The 24,977-nt window shown below is 42.9% G+C and overlaps 2 protein-coding genes and 2 long non-coding RNA genes across 4 annotated transcripts; 1 reads left to right on the forward strand and 3 right to left on the reverse strand.

Annotated features, from left to right (window-relative positions):
- Window positions 1–13,211: 13,211 nt before the first annotated feature.
- On the reverse strand, window positions 13,212–14,906 carry LOC139189856 (uncharacterized). Its single transcript, XM_070809100.1, has one exon. It carries the CDS (start codon window positions 14,904–14,906, stop codon window positions 13,212–13,214), a length of 1,695 nt encoding a protein of 564 aa, XP_070665201.1.
- Window positions 14,907–16,265: 1,359 nt separating this feature from the next.
- Window positions 16,266–17,516, forward strand: LOC139189857 (protein ALP1-like). The gene has a single exon (XM_070809101.1). It carries the CDS (start codon window positions 16,266–16,268, stop codon window positions 17,514–17,516), a length of 1,251 nt encoding a protein of 416 aa, XP_070665202.1.
- Window positions 17,517–22,645: 5,129 nt separating this feature from the next.
- LOC139190000 (uncharacterized) lies at window positions 22,646–23,240 on the reverse strand. Its single transcript, XR_011573933.1, has 2 exons — window positions 23,103–23,240; window positions 22,646–22,869 (listed from the first exon to the last, which is right to left on the reverse strand). It is a non-coding gene; the product is annotated as an uncharacterized lncRNA (long non-coding RNA).
- A 316-nt stretch (window positions 23,241–23,556) lies between these two features.
- On the reverse strand, window positions 23,557–24,038 carry LOC114819910 (uncharacterized). The gene is made up of 2 exons (XR_003767197.2): window positions 23,896–24,038; window positions 23,557–23,768 (listed from the first exon to the last, which is right to left on the reverse strand). It is a non-coding gene; the product is annotated as an uncharacterized lncRNA (long non-coding RNA).
- Between the last annotated feature and the right edge of the window lie 939 nt (window positions 24,039–24,977).

Here is a 24,977-nt window from a genome sequence, read left to right on the forward strand (position 1 = left end):
TTCTCTATTTTTAAACAACATGAACATTAAAGTAATTTTATACAAACAAGTTTTTACTTTCTTTTTTTCTTGAACCTCAGTTATGTCACTTTATCAATACACTCACAACTAGGGGTGGGTTCGATTTAAATCGGTTCGGTTTTTTGCCAAAATCGAAACCAAACCGAAATTTTGGTTCGGTTCGGTTCGGTTCAATTTTTTTTCGGTTCGGTTTTTTCCGTTTCGGTTCGGTTTCGGTTTTTTGTTTTTATTTTTTTTCAAAAAATGAAGAACATTGAAATTTTAAATTTTAACATATCCAACACAATCATAACATAAACATTCTAACTAGAATCAAAGACAATGAAAATAAACATTTAAAGTTGAACTAAAATCATCAATCAAGTCTTTCAAAGTCCAAACTAACAACCTCACAACACAAAAATCACACAAAAACCGTACAAATGACTTAGAAAAGTTAAATTGTATGATGTTGTTCAAAGATCAGTGTTGTTTGCTTGTAACTGCATGTTGACAACTTGATTAGTAAAGGTAATGCGTGGATGGATTTATTTAGTGTGTGTTGGATTCTTTTCCATCACAAATTACCCAAGTAATCTACCCGAAATAAATGTTTATGGATTATGTTACATGTTATATGAGAGTAGATTTGGAAAAAAAAGCTGGCGCAGAAGTAGACAGTGTTATGGAGATGGATGTAGGTACTTCGAGAAGAGGTTTGGTTCCGGAACCTTATATGGGGGAGAAATAATAGGTTAGGGTTTAGAGTTTTTATAGGCATTTTTTTAATATTTTGAGCTTAAAGTTTGGCAACACATTGGGTTAGCACATTTTAACTTACAAATTGGGTTTAGAAAATAATACCCAAAACAAATAATTAAATAAAAAAAATTAATTTAATTAATTCGGTTCGGTTCGGTTTGGTTCGGTTTCTAGATCACTAAAACCGAACCGAACCAAAAGAATTCGGTTCGGTTCGGTTTTTTCAATTCGATTTGGTTTTTTCGTTCAGTTCGGTTTTTTCGGTTTCGGTTCGGTTTCGTTTTCGGTTTTTTTCGGTTTTCGGTTTTTTGAACCCATCCCTACTCACAACAACTCATTCTCTCTCTTTCTTTCTCTTTTCTAACTGCCAACCTCTATTTTTATGGGATGCTTGCCAACCTGCTAAAAACAAATGACTCTTCTCATAAAAAATATAAAAAAACAAATATTTAAAAATATAAAAAAATATATTTCTCAACACACGAAAAATTGATGCACAATACATGTCCACGCGCTGGCAGCCAATGGCCAGAAAGCAACAAAATAAATAGATTGAAAGGGCTGAAAATAGTCCTGTTCAAAAATGTATCCCTGCTAAATATTATTTTAAATTAAGAGTGTCAGATCATACTCATATACTATCTCTAATTAAATGAATTAAACATAGCCCCCTAAATAATTTATTCCTTTTAAGTTTAAATTTTAAATTTATTGGTTAATTTAATTAAATTATTATTGGATGTTTTCAAATCTAACATTTAAATTTGAATCAATTGCTGCAACTGAGGAGATAGACTCCAAAAAAAAAAAAGGTTAAGTGGAAAGCTACACTTGACCAGTCTTATGCTCTATTAGCCAAATAATGGTCTGATAGACTCCATAGAATTATAGCACAGGTTGAAAAAGAATTTTTTGACAAATTAGTTTATTTTTTTACTTTTGAACCTTTAGTCCTCTCCATTAAGGATGGCCTAAGAGGAAACCAACAAGGCTCTACCAAGCCATGCTACACGCCTATTTGTATTTAGTTTGGAATGATTTCATTTTGTATAAAAGATCTTTTAGTGTACATGTATTATATGTCATCATATAAGTGGAGGGACACTTAAAAAAAAAATTATTTACATGTATTATATTATGACGTACTGTCTGGTATTTCAGATACATTGAAAAATCTCTTCATATCCACTTGGACTACACACCCAAAAGTGATAAATATAGGATAACTTTTAATTTATATCAAAAATAAAAACAATTACAGTAATTCTCACTTTATTGTCCTCAAATATCGCGAAATTCGCACTTTATCACTTTTAATTTTTTTCGTCTCGCTTTTATACCTAAAATTATGATGTGCTTTCAAAATCATACTTCCATTAGTCTATCTATTAGGTTCTTTGTTATATAATGACGTGACAAACCTTTACCCCATCAAAAAATTTAAAATTATTCAAATATTATAAATCCTTTTTTTATTACTCAAATTAATCATAAATATTTGAAAAAGTTAATAATCATAAACATTCTCTTGGACTACCTTGAAGATTCCATTCAACACTAGCCTAATCCCTCGAATCTCAAGCCATCTCTAACCGAGGGCTGGCCAGAGGGCTCGTTTTAGCCCTCTGGCCCTCCAAGAAATTAATATTTTAATGAATAATTGTTGACCCTAGAAACTACAGAGCCTACGTGGCGCGCAGGCCGAGTATTTTCTAAGCTAACTACGTCCTTCGGTGATTGCGGGGCGTGCCAACTCGTCGGCCGAGCTCGGCCGAGGAGTAAATTTGTTGATGTTGCGTTGAGCGCGCTGATGACTTCTGTGTCTTGCGATTGCGGCCGAGGAAGGAACAATTCTCGGCCTCTTGGGTTCTAGAGCCTGAAGACAAGGCTGCTAAAATGCGAAGTTCACGAACCGAATTCGGCTTTCAACGTGCCGAATACAATAACCTGGTAACACCTCACTTCGCCGAGAAGGCTGATGAGATGACCTCGACCAATAAGGATTCGGAAATCCTTCTCAACCGAGACTTGGATAGGTAACCAGTCGTCCTCGCCGTAGTGCTGTTGATGCCAACGGAAGATGCTGCGAGATCGGCTGATTCTACGGTGACAGAGCTATCTATGCCGACTTAAGATATCACCGGTTGCTTTCACAGTGCTGTTGATGCCAACGGAAGATGTGTCAGCGAAAAAGAAAAAGAAAAATCACAAGTTGTGAGAGTTTGCGCAGGGCAATTTTGTATTGATTTTGTAGGGGCTTTTTCTGATGCACAGCGTCCCCTATTTATAGTACTGAACCTTGAGTCCGAGTTTACATCCTACTCGGACTAGGTTTCCATCTCCGGATCACCTCGACCAATCCTACACCTACTAGGACTATGAACCTAGTCCTTAGCTAAGCTGGATTAGTTTCCTGGATATCCAATCCCGTCGAGACTCCCCATTGCACTAGGATTCGTCCTAACTGCCCTAGGTTTGGACTCCCACGGGTTGACCGATCCATGGTCCTTTTGCCGCCTGGCCTCCTGGGCCGAGAGTGATCCTACCCTCGGCCCAAACTATTATTTTGGGCCCAAACATTGCCCCCTCGCTTCTGAGGTCCTCGGCCTGAAACCTTCGGCCGAGTTTCGGCCTTGAAGAAGCGAATCTACCACTCAGGATCCTAATACCCGAGTTCCAAGGCCCATTTATTGAGCACGATCGCACGATCTTGAACCTGCTAACCCACTCGCCACGTGGCGTCCTTTAACATGGCCAATCCCCCGTAATGACATCTAAGGCGTGCGGCAGTCTGAACCGTCTTGCCATCATGACCACTATCTCAATCCGCGAGCCACTACCTCAGTCCGTGAGCCCACTTGTCATCGTGCGGGCGTCGAACCGTCTTTCGTTATTAATTTTGCCGTCACACGCAATCCTGCGCCCCCAAAACCCTGACCTTCGGTCTTCTCAACCGCATTTCCCAAATGTTCATCATGATCAACAATTCCTTCGGTCGATTTTGCCCTTTGTTTTGAATTTCGAACGATTGCTCTTCCCCCTATAACTCTATAAATACCGAAATTCCCTCATTTGTACCTTTACGCTCTCAAACCTCCTGAAATCCTCTGCCATTGATTTCTAGTGCATTTCCCCTATTCCAAGTCTTCGTCTTTAAGTCTCCAACCCAGACAATCCTTTTACTCCGTGCTTCTTTCTCACAATGGCGTCCTTCATCTCCAAGCTTTCCAGGGAATGTGACCAACATCAGAAGATTTTTGATCGTAGCTCGATCAAGACCATCCGGTTTGAAAACGACATGAGCACCCAGTACCAAATCCTGGGTCCTCTCTTCAAGGCTACAATACCGCCGACTATCATCGGCCTTCTACAGGAGCACTGCCTAACACCCTTGCTTCAAGGGTTTGAATGGTCGCGATGGGATGCGGCTAAACCCCAGGGCTCCTGGCCCTCGACGACCACATCCTGGGCAGCCTGGGTCGTTCGAATGGAACGACTCTTCGGCGAGCAATGGAAGGCCCTTGGCATCTACGACGCCATCCTCCTTTCGTCTATGGAAATTGTCCCCGACAAGGAGCTTCTCCAAGCCGCTCTGTGCTTCTGGTGCTCGGCCACCAACACAATGGTCCTTCCTCTGGGTCCCATTGGTCCCACCATCCTGGATATCACTGCCATTCTGGGGGCTTCGGCGACCGGGATCCCTGTCGACGCGACCCTCTCTGGGCATCCGTCGAATATCGACCTGAAAACGCTCTTCGACCGTCGGGCCTCCGAGACCTTGAACCGTGACGGTCATATCCCGTCGAAGGAAGATATTCAGAAGCTCCACAAGAACTTCTGTAATTATAACACCCTCTATCTCCACTTCGCCGGCCGAGGAGAAGAGGACCTGCGAGAGGGAGAGCATGAAGCCTTCCTCTTCTACTGGTACAACAAATACATTTGTTGTACCAAGTCAAACAAGTGTTTGGTCGAGAACATGCCGGTAGCCGAAGCCCTGGCTAGTGGTCACGTCTTGGCACTGAGTTCCAACATTCTCGCCCAACTTTTCCGCTGCCTGGCCGAGGCGACCCTCCACAAGGTCGACCCACACCAGAATGGTCTTCTCTGGGTCTTCCAACTCTGGTTGCAGGTATACTTTGCCTCCATTCGGCCGGCCATAGCTGAATTCTCACCAACAGAGGCGCTTGGGCCTCAACTGGCCTCTCGACCGACACCTCCCCATCAAGCCGAAGAGGTATTTCGGTACCTCTTCGCTCTTGACGACTTCTCTAACGACGAGTTCCTAATATGTCGTCGTCGAGACTACCCTTCCTCCATCAGGCTGCCTACCTCCCCATGGAGCGCAGAGGAAGACGCCGATCTTCGTCAGACCTGGGGGTCGTTTGTGCTTGCCCGCGACCTCCCTCTCGGCTGTGATGGGAAACGGTCAGGTTGGGAAGTATATCATCCGAACTTCCTTGCCCGACAGCTCGGCTACCTTCAGGGCTGCCCTATCCCCCTTCTCTCCTCCCGAACGGTCCTAAGCCATGGACGCGAACCTCGTTCCTCTGAGAAGGAGTGTAGAACCGCCGTGAGGGAGTTCCAAGAGCGCTGCCAAAAATTCCGCCTTCGACCAGCCACCCCGGAAACCCATTGCACCGACACCTTTGGTGAGTGGTGGGAGAAATACACCCAGGAATTCTTTGGTGCGCCGGTCGGAAAGGTGCTTAGCAGACTCTTCGGTGACCGGCCTAAGAAGGCCTCGGCCCCTCATCCTCAAGGTACCTGTTCCACTTTCCTCCTTTCCATCAACCTTGCATATTGATTTGCCTTACTGAATTGTCTTTATCTTTTTAGGTAGTCGGCCTTTGAGAAAGACGGAGGCAGTTGCCGCTGCCACGGCCGGGAAAAAATCGGTCGTGGCCCAAAAGGACAAACCCGCTGGTAGGGCCGTGCTGATCAAACGGCCTCGCCAAGAGGCCGAGCCGGCTGTCGAGCCTTCCCCGCCTGCTAAGCGGGTTAAACAAATGGCGAAGAAAGGTGCACGGGAGATCCACGTTATCTTCAGTCACACGACGACTCCCAGTGCTTCCCCTTCTCCCGCCGCCGGTCATTCTAGGGTCGAGAAACAACCGGCTTTGGCCGCAGAGACGGCCCCAGCGCGGCCTGCCTCTGTGGCTGGCGCATCAATTGTCCCTCCCTTTATCGAGAAGGCACCTGTCTCACAACAGGCGGTTTCTACGACCGAGGGAACCTCTCCCAAGAATCCAACGCCCTCGGTCCTCGTGTTGGAAGAGAGTGAGGGGAGCGACGAGGTCCCGCTGGCGCATCGTCCTCATACTCGTCGACAACCTCCTCCAGTATCCGAGATGGCGGTTCAAACCGGCCCCTCCTCGGCTAATCGTGGTAAGCGCACAGTCGAGGAACCAACCCCGGTGGCCGAACCTCTCGTTCCTTCTCAGGACCAGGACGTCCCTGCCTCCTCTGAAGTAGCTGCGCCAGTCGGCCCATCGGCAGCCGACCGTGGCAAACGGCTGCTCGAGGAACCCGAGGCTACGGCGGAATCGCCGGTCCATCCTCAAGACCAAGGCTTCCACATTCCTCCACAAGAGGTTACCTCGGCTTTTGTAAGTACCTTCAATTGTCTCCTCCTGATTGCTTTTCTGCTTTAGAATTCTAAACAAGGAAAATACTAAATGTCAGGTGCCTGTACATTCTTTTCACCGTCAATTCTATGCGCCGAAGGGCGTTATCTATATTTCCTGGCCGCCTCAGTGGCCATCAAACGTAGATAACTTCCATAGGCCGTGTGAAGTGAGAAACAATCTGAGACACTGGGCTTGGCCATTGAGTTCTTTAGGTTCGAGCAACGATCCTGGGGACATGGCCGAGGTCTCCTCTCGGCAGGTTAAAAAAAAAAATGACACCTTCTTGCTATTCTTGTCATGATTTCCTTTAAGCTTAACCTTGTCTATTCGTGCAGGCTTCATGGGAGGTTGAATTCAAAGCCCTCCTTTCCAACACGACTGCAGAGTCCGGCCCTTCGGCCGCTCCGACTGAGGCTGCCGATCCAAGCGCCTTAACCCAGTTGCGGGAAGTCCTGTCGCTCTCATCTTCGCAAGTACTTGAACGTAACAGTCTTAATCTGCTCGGCGTGTGTCTGAACGACCTTGGAGCCGATGGTCGCCTGAGCGGAGATGCCATTGTTCGGGCATCGTCTGCCTTGGAGCGCGTTCGGGAGACATTTAGTATCTTCCAGACTGCGCTGAAGGCCGAACAAGACCTGCAAGCCGCCACGGCCGTTCAAGACACCCTCCGTCCGAAGATTGACGATCTACGGGCAAAAGGAGAAGCGTTAGCCGAGCTCGACCGTCAGATGGCCGAACTAGCAAAACGCCGGTCGGCCATTGCTTCTGAGCTTGCGAGGGACTTCGAGTCAGGTGGGAAGGATCGCCTAACTGAGTATGCGGCTGCCAAAAAACGGGTCGAGCGGCTGAAGCTGGACAAAAAGAATCGGCAAGCCGAAGTCATCATGGCCGACGTGCGGTGGTTGGAATTGAAGGCTCTGCTCAGCACTCTTCTTCCCTCGTCTCCTTGAATGTATTCGACCTAATCATTTTTGTAATACCTATCAATCTTAATGGAATGATTTTTTTTGTACTGGTACAACAATTTTTTATTCACGCATTTCCCATGTGACCGGATAGTATTTCTTCAAGAACTTCCCATTAATCGGTAATTTGTGAACTACTCCAGTCCGGTCCTTAAGATGATACGCCCCTTTGCCGTATACTTTATGCACAATGAACGACCCTTCCCAATTCGGCGACCACTTGCCGAACCTAGGATCTTTTAATCCTATGGGCAACACCGTTTGCCACACCAATTCACCCTCGCCGAACGTTTTCTGTCGCACCTTCTGATTATAGGCTCGCTCGGCAATCTGTTTTTGTACCACCAGTAAGTTATAAGCATCAAGTCGTGCCTCTTCCAAATCTTCCAGTCCCTGTCTCATGGACTGATTATATTCGGCGCTAAACAAACTACTTTGTTCAATTAATCGCAACGAATTTATGCTCAACTCGACTGGCAGCACCGCATCGTGTCCGTAGGTTAATGCGTATGGGGTTGTTGCAGTCGCCGATCGGGGCGACGTTCGGTATGCCCATAATGCCTCGTATAACTTCAAATGCCACATGCCAGGCCTTTCTTTTATTATTTTCTCGAGGATGCCGATCAACACTTTATTACTTGCCTCGGCCTGCCCATTCGCCTGTGGATAATACGGTGTGGACTGTTCCAGCCGAATTTTTAAATTGGCCGTGTATTCTTTGAACCTTTCGGCTGTGAAGATTATTCCATTGTCAGTTATGATCGTTTCTGGAACACCGAATCGGGTCACAATGTGTTCCTCCACGAAATCGCAAACTTCTTTAGATGTTAACTCGGCATATGATTTTGCTTCGACCCACTTAGTGAAGTAATCAGTTGCGACCATTATCCATGCATGCTTAGCAGCTCCGGAAGTCGGCATGATTTTGCCGATTACATCCATGGCCCATCCTCTAAACGGCCACGACTTAATGACCGAATGTAGTGATTCGGCCGGGACCCTTTGTATAGGCCCGTGGATTTGGCACTGCACGCATCCTCGTGCAAACTCGATACAATCTTTCAGTATTCTCGGCCAAAAATAACCGTGTCGTCGGAGTAGCCATCGCATTTTTCGTCCAGACTGGTGAGCTCCGCATACCCCTTCATGAACCTCTGCGATCGCTCGAGCACTCTCTTGGGGGCCGAGGCATAGCAATAACAAACCATCTTCGCCCTTTCGGTACAACTCGTTCTGGTACGTGACATAATTCGTGGCGTGAACCCGTGTCCTGCGACTATGTTTTCCGTTAGGATTGTCAAGGTACTGCATAATGGGCTTTCTCCAATCATCTGGTACTGCCTCGGCCGCGTAAATTTCTATAGAGTCCTGCCGATCTAACAACGAAGGCAGGGACATGACCCTGGTGCGTATCACATTGTCTCGACGGAGGATTTGCTGATCAACCAAGGCCGGGTATAATTGTCGTAATATTGGTATCTCCCGGCCTAGCTTGCCCCCCAGGAGTTGTGCACCGGAGGCGATTTGAGCCAACTCGTCTGCGTCGGTATTATGAACCCGAGAAACATGCTCGAATGTAACACCGTCAAAAGACTCGGCCAAATAGCTGGCGACCATGTGGTAAGGCGCCAGAGTACAACTCATGCAGCGAAAATATCCATTAATTTGGTTAATCACTAATTCAGAATCCCCGAGGACGAGGACACGAGTGGCGTGTAAGTCAAGAAGGAGGCCCAGACCAATGACCAGCGCCTCGTATTCGGCCTGATTATTGGTGCAGTCGAAATCCAATTTGAGCGAAAAATACCAACGATCGTTGTGGGGAGATTGAATGACGATGCCTGCGCCGGCCGAGGACGAAGTACTAGAACCATCGAAATACATCGTCCAATAGTTGTCGCGGGTCACCACCATGCCGATTTCGACGTCAGCACTCCCAAACCCGTAAGGCGAAGGGTGCTGGGCAAGGAAATCAGCCAATGCCTGTCCCTTCACAGCTTTTTGCGGCACGTATTGCAAACTGAACTCGGACAACGCCATCGTCCACTTCCCAATTCGGCCCTTCACAATTGGTCGGGTAAGCATGTACCGGATAACGTCGGTCTGGGCAATGACTTGGGTGACCGACGGGAGCATGTAATGCCGAAGCTTGGATGTAGCGAAGAATACGGCGAGACAGAGCTTCTCAACGGCGGAATAATTGATCTCCGGATGACTCAGATTACGGCTGAGGTAGAAGATAGCCTGTTCCCGTCCGGCATCGTTGTCTTGCGCGAGAAGGCAACCAATGGACTCCTCGGCCGCCGAAATGTATAGCTTGAGAGGCTTACCGCGCCGATGAGGGACCAGGACAGGTGGATTTGTGAGAGAAACCTTGATCTGTGTAAACGCCGCCTGATGCTCCTCATTCCACACGAACTTATCTGAGTCCTTGAGCTTCAAAAGTGTAGAAAACGCTTTCATCTTACCTGCCGAATTAGCAATAAATCGGCGTAAAAAATTGATCTGGCCGAGTAAGGATTGTAATTGCTTCTTCGTTGTTGGGGGTGGAGCTTTGATGATTGCGCGAGCCTTATTCTCATCGACTTCAATCCCACGATGATGTACGAGAAAACCAAGAAAATTCCCGGCCGATACACTAAAGGCACACTTCGCAGGATTCATCTTGAGGTTGTGCTGACGCATGCGGAGGAAAGCCTGTCTGAGATCGTCCAGATGTGTCTGTCGGCGTTTAGATTTGACGACAACATCATCGATATAAACTTCGACGATGGTGCCAATTAAATCATGGAAGATGGTGTTCATCGCCCGTTGGTACGTGGCGCCGGCATTCTTGAGGCCGAATGGCATGACAACCCATTCGTAAGTGCCGAGTGCCCCCGGGCAACGGAAAGCAGTTTTGTGCACATCGGCTTCGGCAATAAATATTTGGTTGTACCCGGCATGTCCATCCATAAAGGACAAGATCACATGATTCGCCGCGGCATCGATTAACAAATCTGAAATCGGCATTGTATACTCATCTTTGGGCGTTGCCAGATTCAGATTTCGAAAATCGGTGCAGATGCGCAGTGCACCACTTTTCTTTAATACAGGAACAATATTCGCCAACCATTCGACATATCGAGCTGTCCGAATAAATCCGGCTTTCAAAAGCCGAACTAGTTCGTCCTTGATACTGAGTTGTACTTCGGTCGAGAATCGACGAGGTGGCTGACGGAAAGGCTTGAATCCGGGCTTAATACGTAATTCATGCTCGACCAGAGCACGATCTAAACCGGGCATTTCATGATAGCTCCAAGCAAAACAATCTTTGAATTCCGTAAGCAAGGCCCGCAACTCGTCCTTCATTTGTTGAGGAAGTAAAGCGCTAACAAACACAGGCCGTGGGTCACCGGTCGTCCCAACATTAATTTCTTCTAGGGGGTCCTTAACTTGGGGCCGATAATCCTCGAGCTCGGCCGGAGCGGCTCAAACTTGATCAAAAGATAGGGCAGGACCAGGATCCTCTTCGGCAAGGAATTCGACGAGGTTAACGCCTGAATTCGGTTGCCGAGATATAGTATACCAATGGGCCAGCAGTCGTTCCATCGTAGATGAAACCGCGGCCCTACGTTTGTCCTGGTCTGTGTCAGACATCAGACTCGGGGAGAAAATTGGCCAATCCGAGTCTCGCCGAATCCTGGTGGACAGTCTCGGCGCCAACCTCGATAGTTTTCTGAACCGAAATCCGAGTCGACCGTCCGTCTTCATTGAAGCCTTGCAATGTAATGTAGCCTACGTGGTCATCATAATACCGGGCTTGGATCATGTTAGCTTCGAAGGGTTGGCTATCGACCGGATGAACAGTGACCGATTTACCGTCCCAAAAGACAAGCACTTGATACAACGAAGAAGGAATACAGCTGGTTTGATGGATCCAATCTCGGCCGAGCAATGAATTATACTCAGTTTTGGAATCAACCACGAAAAAGGCGGTCATGTGGGTGCGACCAGTAATATTGACGGTTAACGGAAGTACCCCTTTGGTTTGGGATTTGTCGCCGACGAAACTACTCATTATGATTCCTGACGGAATAAGCTCGTCATTCGAACGGCGTAAGGCCTTCATGATGTTCAGGGGCATGATATTGACGGTAGCCCCACAGTCGACAAAAACTTTAGAAACTGGATACCCCTCAATGTGGGCCGTCACATACAATGGCTTTAAATGGTGAAGCTTGGCCGACGATGAACGAGGGAACAATTCGGCCAAGGCAGCCTTTAAACCATCATCTTTTGTTGCTGACTCTCCTTCAGCAACCGACACAAAATCAATATGGCCGGGTTCTTCGGCAACCACATCTCCATCGAGGAAATTTGGTTGAGCCGTGCGTGATTGAAAATCGGCAGGTAACACATGGACCATACTGATTTCCATATTCTCCAGGACTGATGGGCCCATTGGGTCGATACCCTCCTTGCTCGGTTGGTCGGCAACGAACGATTCCGTTGCTGTCAAAGTTGGACAACAAGACTCCTCTGTTTCCTCTGTGATGGCTTCATTCGGCGGTGCTGTATCAGCGAGTCGTTGGTCCTGTGCGACCGCTTCAGGCAGGGTCAAAATTGACAGTGCTCTTGGGGCCAAAGCCTGAACCTGCTCTTGATAGTGGAGCCGGGCATCCCTGATGTCGAGATAAGCATCTAGACGTGCGACACGTGCAACTTCATCGGCCGTAAGGCCGAAGAGAGAAACAGCCGAAAATACCTCGAAGTGATATCGTAAATACTGAAGGTCCTCCATCGAGAAAGGGAGGTCAGCTGCAACGATATCGGTGTACGGGTCAACCTCAAATCCAAAGACACGAGCTTCTCGGATATGCTGGAACCTTGCTTTCAATCCTAGATCTGAGGTCTTTTGGATGACTCGCTCGGCATCCGGACAAGTCAGGATCAGATCAATAGTGTCCTGGCATGCCTTCGGCAAACCATACAGATCGTTGGCCGAATGCTTCTTATGAAATTCTCGCATATATTCCAAGGCCTCCCTAAGAAATGGTGGATGCAAATTCCGTCGAATTTTGATCAAAGGTTCTTGTATAGCTGGCGGTGCGAATTTGCTTTCGGCCTCTTGTCTGAAAAACTTGAGTCGTGCCTTCATCTCCCCTGGCCGAAGAAGAAGTTTGATCCGTTTATCAGCCTCCTCGAACGTAGTTTCAACATCTCGGTCGACCAACCGTTTCCCCTGAACCAACTCTGTCATGATAGAGGGACTTGGTCGCTCATCATCGGGAGCAATTGTGTCCTTCGGCCGCCATTTAGGGACCGAAGTTTCATGGGTTGCCCGTCGGCGAGCCATGCAATCCATCCTTTGGTGCCTACGTTTCTGGGATTTGGACAGTGCCGTGTAAACTCCCCTTGAAGAATGATATGTATACCACCGTTGATCTTTAGGTTCAAGAGGTTTGAAGGTTTTCTGGCTCCGCGATGATTCTGCGTTGCTAGAATTGCGTTTGTAGTAATCATCGTCATAGAACGAATCATCAAAATCGAGGCGTCTCCGGACCGGGGGTATCTCTTCCATCCGTACTTTAGGACCAAGCCTGTCAAAAACCCCTTGATGTTGGCCTATCTTGGCAACATTCTGCCGGGTTGCGGCCACGGGTCGTTCCGTCCCAAGTAAAAGGGGCTTCTCCTCTGGCTCACTATCGACCTTTGTTCTACATTTCCTGCACAAAACCGTCGTCCCGCTGTCTTCATCGGTAGTATAATCCATCATAGGTTTGACAACAGCGGGTCCTGTTAAAGCCGTAGGTGGTGCGTTTGAACGGAAATCGGCCATGAAGCGTGGCCGAGAATTCTGAGTCCAAAAACGTTACGTCGTAACGACTTCGGCCTTCCCTTTCCCTTTGTCCTTAGGGAGGCACGCATCGACCATATTCACGGTTGCCGTGGGGAACGGATCAGCGTCAATACCCATCTTCTTCTCGGGAAATTTCAGTTTACCATTATCAATCCAGCTTTGGACGTTGTCACGAAATACGACACAATTGTTTGTCGTATGTTTGCTCGAATTGTGATATTTGCAATACATCTTTCCCTTAAGCTCTTCGGCCTTAGGAATGTTGTGACCAGGCCGAAGCTTGATAATTCTTGCGGACAACAGTTGGTCAAAAATTACGTCAGCCTTGGTAATATCAAAAGTGTAAACCTTCGACGGTTTCAATGCTCCTTCGGTACCCGAGCGACTTTTGACTTTTCTAGAATCAACCTGAGTCAACGCCTTGCAAACGTATGGCTTATCTATTACTATCTCGGCCGCATCCACACTAACACATTCATCCTCGGTGGACGCATAGTTGACAGTAGGATTCTTGTAAAGCGTCCCCCGAGATGGCGTTTTCGAAACCTTCTCCTCGCGGAGCAAATAGTCATACTGTTCGACATGTTGGGCTAATTCGTACATGTCCCGAAAATTTGCCCCCAAGAATTTCTTTTTATATTCGACGTCTAATCCGTTCAAAGCAAGCCTGACGAATTCTACTTCGGGTAAAGGTACTCGGCACCAATTCCTGGCTGACTTGAACCTAGTAAGATAATCCATTGGTGATTCATCAGATGCCTGAGCCATCCTTGCTAACGAAGAAACTGACATCTCCATTCCTGGCCGATAAAACTGCTCATGGAATTTCTCGACCAACTCTTCCCAGTTCTGGACGGAATTGGGGGGTAAATTAATGTACCAAGCGAATGCCGAGCCGGTCAATGAGAAGTTGAACAGCCGTAACTTATGAAAGTCACTATTAACATCTCCGCATTGCGCGATAAAACGAGCCACGTGTTCTAACGAAGATAAGGACGATTCACCGGCAAAGAGGCTAAAATCTGGAATCTTGAAGCCTTTAGGGTATCCAAACGTTTCCACGTAAGCTGGGTACGGATGGATAAACTTAGGAAACTTCGGCCCCTTTTTCATGGCCGAGTCAATCATCCGCTGGACTTCGGTCATATCAACAGGTGCTGCTTCACTCCTCTGGTTGGTTCCGTCTGACCCGCTGTTCGACCCTCCACCTTTTTCCAATTCAATTGGTTTGGGGCGAGCAGGAATAGGTTCGGCCGGTACAATTGGTAACAGATTGTTTCCTGGAGGGCAATGCTGGAGAAGATCGGAAGGCCTGCTGCCACCGACTTTACTAAACAACATTTTGAGCAACCTGCTCTGTCGCTCAGCAGAACTGACTATCGCATCATGCAGTTTGTCGATGCCTCGACTAAATGTCTGCTCGACTGACCGAGACTGCTCGTCTAGTCGCTTTCGGAGAAACGACCTCGTTGGTGGGTCAGATCCTTCACCACCATCCTCGTCGCAATCCTCTATTATCCCTTCATTGAGAACGCACGTGTTTCTGTTGGGGATCTCTAAACCACGGGGCTGACCGCCGAGATTAACTTCTCTCTCTCGGCGAGTCGCGCTCGTGGACTCAGGTGTCGCAGCGCTAAGGAGGTTCTGCGCCTGTGGCACACTCTGTCCTATGCTCTGACTCGGCAAATCGGCTGTCGACTTTCCCATAGCTGTTTTCTTTTTTACCGATCGTGTTTCAATTGGCATGAACTTCGTAGTTTAGCACTGGATCCCACCGGGCGTGCCAAAATGTTGACCCTAGAAACTACAGAGCCTACGTGGCGCGCAGGCCGAGTATTTTCTAAGCTAACTACGTCCTTCGGTGATTGCGGGGCGTGCCAACTCGTCGGCCGAGCTCGGCCGAGGAGTAAATTTGTTGATGTTGCGTTGAGCGCGCTGATGACTTTTGTGTCTTGCGATTGCGGCCGAGGAAGGAACAATTCTCGGCCTCTTGGGTTCTAGAGCCTGAAGACAAGGCTGCTAAAATGCGAAGTTCACGAACCGAATTCGGCTTTCAACGTGCCGAATACAATAACCTGGTAACACCTCACTTCGCCGAGAAGGCTGATGAGATGACCTCGACCAATAAGGATTCGGAAATCCTTCTCAACCGAGACTTGGATAGGTAACCAGTCGTCCTCGCCGTAGTGCTGTTGATGCCAACGGAAGATGCTGCGAGATCGGCTGATTCTACGGTGACAGAGCTATCTATGCCGACTTAAGATATCACCGGTTGCTTTCACAGTGCTGTTGATGCCAACGGAAGATGTGTCAGCGAAAAAGAAAAAGAAAAATCACAAGTTGTGAGAGTTTGCGCAGGGCAATTTTGTATTGATTTTGTAGGGGCTTTTTCTGATGCACAGCGTCCCCTATTTATAGTACTGAACCTTGAGTCCGAGTTTACATCCTACTCGGACTAGGTTTCCATCTCCGGATCACCTCGACCAATCCTACACCTACTAGGACTATGAACCTAGTCCTTAGCTAAGCTGGATTAGTTTCCTGGATATCCGATCCCGTCGAGACTCCCCATTGCACTAGGATTCGTCCTAACTGCCCTAGGTTTGGACTCCCACGGGTTGACCGATCCATGGTCCTTTTGCCGCCTGGCCTCCTGGGCCGAGAGTGATCCTACCCTCGGCCCAAACTATTATTTTGGGCCCAAACAATAATACAATGCCATATTTGCCTCCATCTCCAACCGAGGGCTAAAGGGTCATAGGGCTCGTTTTAGCCCTATCACAAAAAATCGTCTCCAACCGAAGGTCAAAGGACCATAGGGCCAAACATAATTTATTATTTAAAAACTACAACTTAAATTCAAATCCAGCAGCTAAGTGATGTCAGCTAGCCAATGAATTTGAATTTTTTTTGCTATAAATAGGGTGGATATTGGGCTATAATTCACACAACTTTAAATTCAATCTCTTTTAATTCAAGTTTGCAATGAATTCCAACTTTGGATCCTCTTCAGATTCCAACTAAGGGTCCTCATCCAATTCCCAATTGGAAGAAAAATGGGCGCAAATGAGACGAGAAGATGAGGAGTCTAATGAAGAAGTTCAAGTAAAGCACAACAAACAAAAAAGAGCAGCAGCCATGGTGTGTCAGCCAACTGAGGAACAACCTCAATGGGGTGGATCTGTTGCTGGTCGCTCTTACAAACCACGAAACAAAGCGATGACGCATGCTAATTTGATGAACAACTACTTCAACCCCAACTCGGTGTACACAGAAAAGGATTTCAGACGTCGCTTCCTGATGAGGCGTCATGTCTTCGAGTATTTACTTCGTGATGTCCAACAGGTCAATCCATATTTTCGACAAAAGCGAGATAGAGCAGGCCGTCCTGGTTTCTCACCTCATCAGAAGGTTACTGTTGCACTCCGAATGATGGCCTATGGCTCCCCAGCTTATTCGATGGATGAAACCCATGGTATGTCTGAGTCTACATGCCTTGATACTTTTCAACAATTTTGTGACACAATTGTTCAAGTTTATAAAGACGAGTACATTCGCAAGCCAAATCAAGAAGATCTGAATCGGCTCATTCACAAAACTGAAGACCGTGGGTTTTCCGAGCATGATAGGGTCATTAGACTGCATGTATTGGGATTGAAAGAATTGTCCCACTGGATGGCAAAGAGGCTTCAGCGGAAGGTCGAGAAGGCGGTTGCCTCATATGACACATGGATCTGGCATGCTTTCTTTGGAGTCCCTGGATCCCAAAATTATATTACAGTTCTTGGGCGTTCACCCCTCTTCAATCGCCTAACGGAAGGTAAAACACCTCAACTTGACTACTACATCAATGACCGTCAATACAATATGGAGTATTACTTGGTAGATGACATTTATCCAAAGTGGGCGAAAATTGTCCAAGCAATTCCAAACCCTAGGAATGACGCGGAAAAGTTGTTTACCTTACACCAAGAGGCATACCAGAAAGATGTTGAGAGAGCTTTCGGTATTCTACAAGCACGGTGGAAGATCATCAGTGAACCGGCAAGGGGGTGGAGTCGAGAAAATTTGGACTCCATCATGATGTCTTGCATCATATTACACAATATGATAGTGGAGGATGAGCGAGATGAGTATATTGATGGAGAGTCCGATGATGACCAAGAAGATTCAAATAGATCAAGAAGGGCTTGTGCAAAAATATATGATGGGCTTACTTTGCCTTTCAATCCAAGAACTGGTAGTATATCTATAAATGAGTACATGATGTGCTATAGAATGATACGTTCCAGTGCCAAACAAGTACCTACAACATGATCTTGTTGCACATCTTTGGGCCAAAAGAAGCATGGAGTAGGCGTTTAAGTTTTATGTTGTTAAATATTTTTAAAAATGTTGTTTAAGTTTCATGTTGTTAAATGTTTTTTTTATGTTTGTTAATGTTATTTAATGTTGTTTCATATTGTTTAATGTTGTTTCATGTTACTTAATTGAATTTAATGTTGTATAATGGCTTAGGAAGTTATAGGAAAAAAAATAGAATTTCAAAAAAAAAAAGATGAAACAAATTTTGTAAAATATAAGTTATAGGAAAAATAGAATTTAAAAAAAATATGAAACAAATTTTGTAAAATAGAAGTTATAGGAAAAAAATGGAATTTAAAAAAAAATATGAAACAAATTTTGTAAAATAGAAGTTATAGGAAAAAAATGGAATTTAAAAAAAAAATATGAAACAAATTTTGTAAAATAGAAGTTATAGGGAAAAAAAATGTAATTTAAAAAAAATATGAAACAAATTTTGTAAAATAGAAGTTATAGGAAAAAAATAGAATGAAGTGAGATAGTATGGAATGGTGAAAATTATGTGAGAAATAGTGTAGGAATGACTTAGGTATTTACAGGAAACAAATAGGTTTAAATTCATTAAAAAAAATTTGAATACAACGGCTAGACTAGTCGTTGTAGCCGTTGGATTCAAATTTTTGTTTAAGTATTCCTGTCGGTTATATCCGAAAGAAGCATGGAGTAGACATTTAAGTTTTATGTTGTTAAATGTTTTTAAAAATGTTGTTTAAGTTTCATGTTGTTAAATGTTTTTTTTATGTTGTATAATTTTTATGTTTGTTAATGTTATTTAATGTTGTTTCATATTGTTTAATGTTGTTTCATGTTACTTAATTGAATTTAATGTTGTATAATGGCTTAGGAAGTTATAGGAAAAAAATAGAATTTCAAAAAAAAAAAAGATGAAACAAATTTTGTAAAATAGAAGTTATAGGAAAAAAAATGGAATTTAAAAAAAATATGAAACAAATTTTGTAAAATAGAAGTTATAGGAAAAAAATGGAATTTAAAAAAAATATATGAAACAAATTTTGTAAAATAGAAGTTATATGGAAAAAAAATGTAATTTAAAAAAAATATGAAACAAATTTTGTAAATAGAAGTTATAGGAAAAAATTAGAATGAAGTGAAATAGTATGGAATGGTGAAAATTATGTGAGAAATAGTGTAGGAATGACTTAGGTATTTACAGGAAAAAAATAGGTTTAAATTCATTAAAAAAAATTTGAATACAACAGCTAGACTAGCCGTTGTAGCCGTTGGATTCAAATTTTTGTTTAAGTATTCATATCAGTTATATCCGAAATGATTTTTTTAAATTTCTGGCCAGCCCTGGGCTGGTTAGCTGGTTGGATTGGGCCAGCCCTTTGGCCCTTTCAGATTCCATGGGGGCCACAAGCCGTATGGCCTAGCCCTCGGTTGGAGATGTTTTTCAGGCTATTTTCGACCCTTTGACCCTCTGAACCTTTTGGTTGGAGATGACCTCATATCGTCCTATAGATATTACATACTGTTGCTATCTGATAACTTACTTTTGATGGCTAAAATTTGCTTTGTAATCAATAACTATTCCAACACTCTTATTTTAGTACTCAATACTCTCCGGACACTCTTATTACATCATACTTACTTTCTGACTTTTAGGTAGAGTCGAGGCCTTTTGGCTAACACCACATTAGTGTTGGTCTAACTCTGTTTGTTTCTTTTTTTTTGTGAGTGTAGTTTGTTTTTTCCAATTCAATTAGCTGTGAAATTTGTTCTCACAGTGGTGGTGGCAACAATGATGGTGGCAGTGGTGGTGTAAGGTTAATGTATATAGTGATAGGTAGTGACAACACTTTGTTCTCCCAAAAGATAAAATGTGTGTAGAATGATAAGTAATGTTATTTAAAAATTTAAAAAACTCATGAGAGTATTACATTAATTTAAAATATTAATTAAAGACTAAACTCTGCTTTTTATAAAATCAGTTTTAAAAGCAATCTACATGTTACGAAAACTTCTATCCCATAATCTTACTGCAAAGGAATAAGGAAGAGTTGGTTTGAGTACATTGTATTTTTTTTAAAAGGAAAACTAATGAAAAAGGCTTGAAAACTTTAAGTTTTAACGATAAGGACAAAATAAAAGGTAAAATGAATAGTATCAGGTTTAACTTTTTAATGTAAAAATATAATTTTTTGTTAAAGTGAACAATACCGCACATTTTTCGTTAAAACCCTCTTCTTTAAACTGCCGCAAGAGGATGTAACCTTCCCGATGAAAATCTGAGACCTTTCTTTGTTCGCCTCCTGCCCAGAACCAAAGACTGCGTTTCAAATAAAACCGAACGTTCCCTAGTCTTGAAGGTTGTTTAAAATTTCAGCAATCTGTGCTTTTGCTTTTTGTTGTGAGCGAGTCTTGACCATGGTCTAAAATATCCATAATATCCCGATATTTCCATTGAAATTTCCGTGTTTTTGGACTACCGATATTTCCAATATCATCGATATTTTAGACATTGCTAAGTCACTCATGTATCTTACCATGCAATGTATAAAGTGTAAAATATTGTACTAATTCATTATATATAAATGATTATGGTGTGTTTAAACTTCTTTCATTAATTACTACATATTTTCTACACTCACAATATTTGCCAGCTCACTATATAATCAACTTAAATCAGTTATATCTATCATGCAATGCATTTCCTTCCAATTTTTTGTGATAAACTAATAGATAATTGACTAAATAAACATCCTGCAAAGTTTCAATAAAAATTTCCAAGTTTTTCTTACAATTTCCGTGGTTTTTATTCAATTTTATCGATATCGATAATATTCCGATATTTCAATCGAAATTTCCATATTTTTGGACTACCGATATTTCCGATATCATTGATATTTTATACCTGGTCTTGACCAACTATGTGAACTCACCTGCTTCATCGGCCCCCCCACAGGCTAGAGTACTTGGTCCACTGAATTATTACAACATGGAATTATTGCATTGAATAATTGTGGGTTGGCCCCAGCACGTGGGTTGTCAGCACATGAGGTAAAGGGGCTGTCAGCTGGGCTGACGTCATGTCGGTGTGGTGCAGGGCCCGGCTCAGAGGCGCCGAGCTGAGAGAGCTGAGACGCTGTTCTGAGGCGTTGGGCTGTGATTTTATCTTCGGTGTGAGAAAGTCCTACAAGAAGGTTTCTGGCAAAAAGATGATATGTTTAGACCCTAGGACACTTTTATCATAACATTAGCCTCTTCGCACGAGCTCATACGCATACGAGAGACATTTTTGCATCACGAGCGTTGTGCGCCCCAAAGATGTGTTGCTTTAGATATTCGTATATTTCTTAAGTAATTACTGAAAATAAATAGGATCTCATTGCCAAGGGAGATGGCCTTGTCCAACTATTTAGGCAAAAACTTAACTGTAATTGAAATCGAAAGACTCGAAAAAAGAGAGATTAGATTCTTCTCCTGAATCGCAAATAAAGTACATATGGAGACTTTTGGTTCTGCACCAAAACCTATTGCTCATTGCCAAAGGATCAACTAAAATGTAATCGGGCACTCTCATGCATGCAAGAGACTTTCTTAAGTGATTACTAAATATATTTTATTTATGTTAAAACCAAAATTTTAGTTTGGTATTAAGTACTCTTTACTTTTGATTTTGGGTCCCCTTTTATTTTTTTGTTTTCGACAACTATTTGTTTTATTTTTTGTGCGTTTGGCAACTGGCATGTGGTTGTCATTCACCATTTTAAATACAAAGAATGAAAGAAAATTCTTGAAAACTGAATAAACGATGTATATGCAACTGATCAAGAAAAACAGAATTCAATATAAATTATTCTTTCTTTTGATCAAATTTTTCCAGAAGATACACATTAGAATAGAATATGAAAAAAAAAAACATTTGGGTATCAATGGAGAATAGCACTTCATTAACATTTTTTTTTTGTTTTTATTAAACAATAAATTTTGTTAGATTAACCATCGGTGAGATTCAAACACAAACCATCATGCAAGAGCTCAATTTCTTTTCACCACTGTGGTAAAGACCCACTTGCCACTTCATGGACATTTTATTTTATGTTGTTCACATGCGTTGAATGAAATTGACATGCAACTACATAAGCTAAATATTTGGGATAGGCAATACACAAAATCATCTAAGTAGAAACAAATAGAATTAATATGAAGAGAAAGCATACATGGATAAAAGACAAACAGATTGACTGTGAGTTTTACGTGGATTTATTGTATGAACAAACGTTTGCACCGTCAGATTTAAATGTAATGTGTCTTAAACTTCATGTTTGAACCTATGGTGTAACAAAAAAACATATTTGCATAGCAAACCCGGCTACATCATTGTTATTGAACATATGGTGTAACAGAAAGCAGAAGAAATCAATATGAACATATGAAGACAATTAGCAATGTTGTTCTACAAAAAAGAAATTAAGAGAAAGCATTCAATAGTGAGGCCATAACTAAATATTAATAGCATCCCACGTCGCCTCATAGTCAATCAAACTTCTCTAATTCGCCGCGAAGTAAACATAATCCAGAATCTTGAGAAAACCAAATTCAATCAAATAACAGTTAATAAGCAGCAACAATGGATTGTTTTAATCAAAATATTAACTTGATTAAACAACCAAGTCATCTCATTTTTGCCTCACAAACATAAGCTGATGAAGCTAGCAAGAGGGTACAATTTGTTAAGCTTAATAGCCTTTATGCACATAAAATACCTTTTCCAAAACACCTAAATGTATATATATTTTTAAAATGAATAACTTCAATGCTTTAAGCCACAGGAAGCTTGTAGAACAAAGTTAACATGAAAAATGAATAAAATGACAGGCATATCTATAAACAGCAGGAAAAAAAAGGAAATCATCAGCGCTAAATTTCTCAACTTAACTATCTTAAGAGTTATTCGACTGAAATGATGCCAACCATATGACAGAGAAACAAATAAAAACGTGTAAATTCATAAATCAAAGTTTTAACTCAATCAAATATTATTCCAATGAAAGTTGTAAAATGCAAATAAAGCCATTTAACAACAAACTGTTTCAACCATTTGACTACCCGCAATGTAAACAAAGAAATCGGATACTCATAGTACATAACTGCTCTATTTATCTCTCTGCAAATGACAAATAATAAAATGGAAAACTGAATTATACCTTGGCTAGTTATTATTTTGGGTTGCCATCTCCAATTGCTCCAAATAAAAGAGAGGAAGCGTGTGAAGGCAAAATTGGAAGCTTGTCTTGAGTTCTTGAGTTGGCATTGGTGGCTGTCGACCACGTCTTCTAACCTGTAACGTGCTAAAATTATCGATTCAACAGAGAGTGTTTAACTAAATCTTATCTCATTGGAAACGGCACATTATAATATCAAGCACATCTTTTGTGTTTATAGATAATAGAATTTTACACTTTTAAGTAGGTATTTTTCATTTTCAGAACAACAAAATTAGGAATCGAACATAAATATGAACATCAACTATTATACCGAAGTTTGAAATGAAAATTAATTAGTCATGCAAACCTTTTTAAAGCAATCGCGATTCTATCTCTATTTGAATACAACACCATTAAGCTGAGGTTCTCAATTTTCTTAGCTTGCTGTTGCACCATCTTCTCTCTTTCAGCTTGGGCTTTTTTTTTCCTCCAACTCCAAAGCCATACGCTCCCTCTCTAACTCAGTTTGCACAGAAAGTACGCATGTCCCAGAATACACTTGCATTCAACTAATTACAATAAACATAAAGTGTAACTCCAAACCTGCAATAACTTGTTTTGCAGATTGAGGATTTCCTCTGCCCAACGTTCTGAATGATATAAAAGAGAACTACAAATTGAAAAACTTGAACTTAAACTGTATCCCTTCCGTTTCATTTTTCCTTGCTCGAGGGTCATTTAAATTGAAAAGAGAACTACACAACCACTGTAAATACAAATCTTTAAACTTTCTCCAAAAAATGAAATCACAGAGAATTGAATTTTAAGCGTGAATCTAAGGCAAACGTACCAAAATGCCCATGATCCGTTACAACACACCGCCCGTTGCCATCAACTTCAGTAGGTTATCTCTCGAAAACTCCTTAAGCCCTTCCGCAACTGCATTCATTTGTCCTTTCCCACTGTCAAGAACTCCAGTGAATGCTTCCTCCGCCGCCACCGGCAACGCCACTTCGTCACCCTATAACGTCGACTTCAACAGGCAAAACGTCGGACCAAACCACATTTTATGCAAAAAAAAAGAATCAAAATTCGAAACTAAAGGTGCAACATTTGAAGAGTGTCGTGTGGGTGGTTGAGGCATTTCAACAAACACTTACCTAGAGTACCCGGTGCAACCTCTTTCGGAGGTGCGGTTGCAGGAGAATGACTCGTAGCCCTCTGCCATGACCAGGGCGGCGGTCAATTCCCGCCGTTGCAGTTTGGTTTCCTGTAAGCCGATCTTATAAATTTGGCAATTTGAGCCTGTTCACGTTGTACGTCACTATCTTCATCTTCTTCCTCTCTCTGGGCAAGTTCGAATTAATTCAACAATTATCAAGGAAAAATTCAAAAATTAATTGGCGATTACTAATTCCGAGACCCGATTGGAAATAAAGGATGATGGCGCCCATTGCGGTACCTTCGCAGCAACGTCGATGTCTCTCCAACATAACTACTGGTTCGAGAAGATGATGGGATTTGGCGACGATGGGATGGACTCCATTACTTTAGGCAACGATTCGGTTTTTGTATGGAGGAGTAAGACCCATAGAGAGAGAGAGTGGAGGAGGAACGGGAAGAAGTTGGAGCGCAAGGATGGGAAAGTTGGTTTGGGGAAGTTGGAGTGGGACTACTACAACAACTGTTTCAAATAGAGTTTTCAACTCTTTGCACGTCTCATAACTGTAATTAAATGGTTAATTTTGGATTTATGAATGTTTCACCGTTTTTACGTTCTGGCTTTATATATATAGATAAAACATTTCGATTAAAAAAAAATTAAATTTTGACACCAAATTTTTTTCTTCATAAAAACGTAATTATAATGGTTTCATTATCGAAACGGTCTTTGATTCATCATCATCCCCGACGTTATATGGACGTGCTTGAAATGGAGAGGATGGAAACTTATCCTTGTTCGGCCGCTTCACTAAATTTTTTGTAATCTCCCAACAATGATACATGCGAAATAAAATTTCCTTCCTTCTCATGATACATTTTTTGGTTGTGGTGAGTCTTAAGCCTTCAGCAATGATTTTTGGTTTGTAGAATATTCTTTTTCAAAGTGCAGGCACAAAAATTTTGAATCATATAATTATCAGCACATCAACCATACAGAAAAAGATAAAGCTAAAGATGACTCAATCGTTTCATTTTTCTTATTATTGAAAGATGTTCATAATCTTCAAAAGAAAAATAA

The sequence above is a fragment of the Malus domestica genome, chromosome 12, assembly GCF_042453785.1.
Source record: "Malus domestica chromosome 12, GDT2T_hap1".
In the NCBI taxonomy this organism is placed as follows: domain Eukaryota; kingdom Viridiplantae; phylum Streptophyta; class Magnoliopsida; order Rosales; family Rosaceae; genus Malus; species Malus domestica.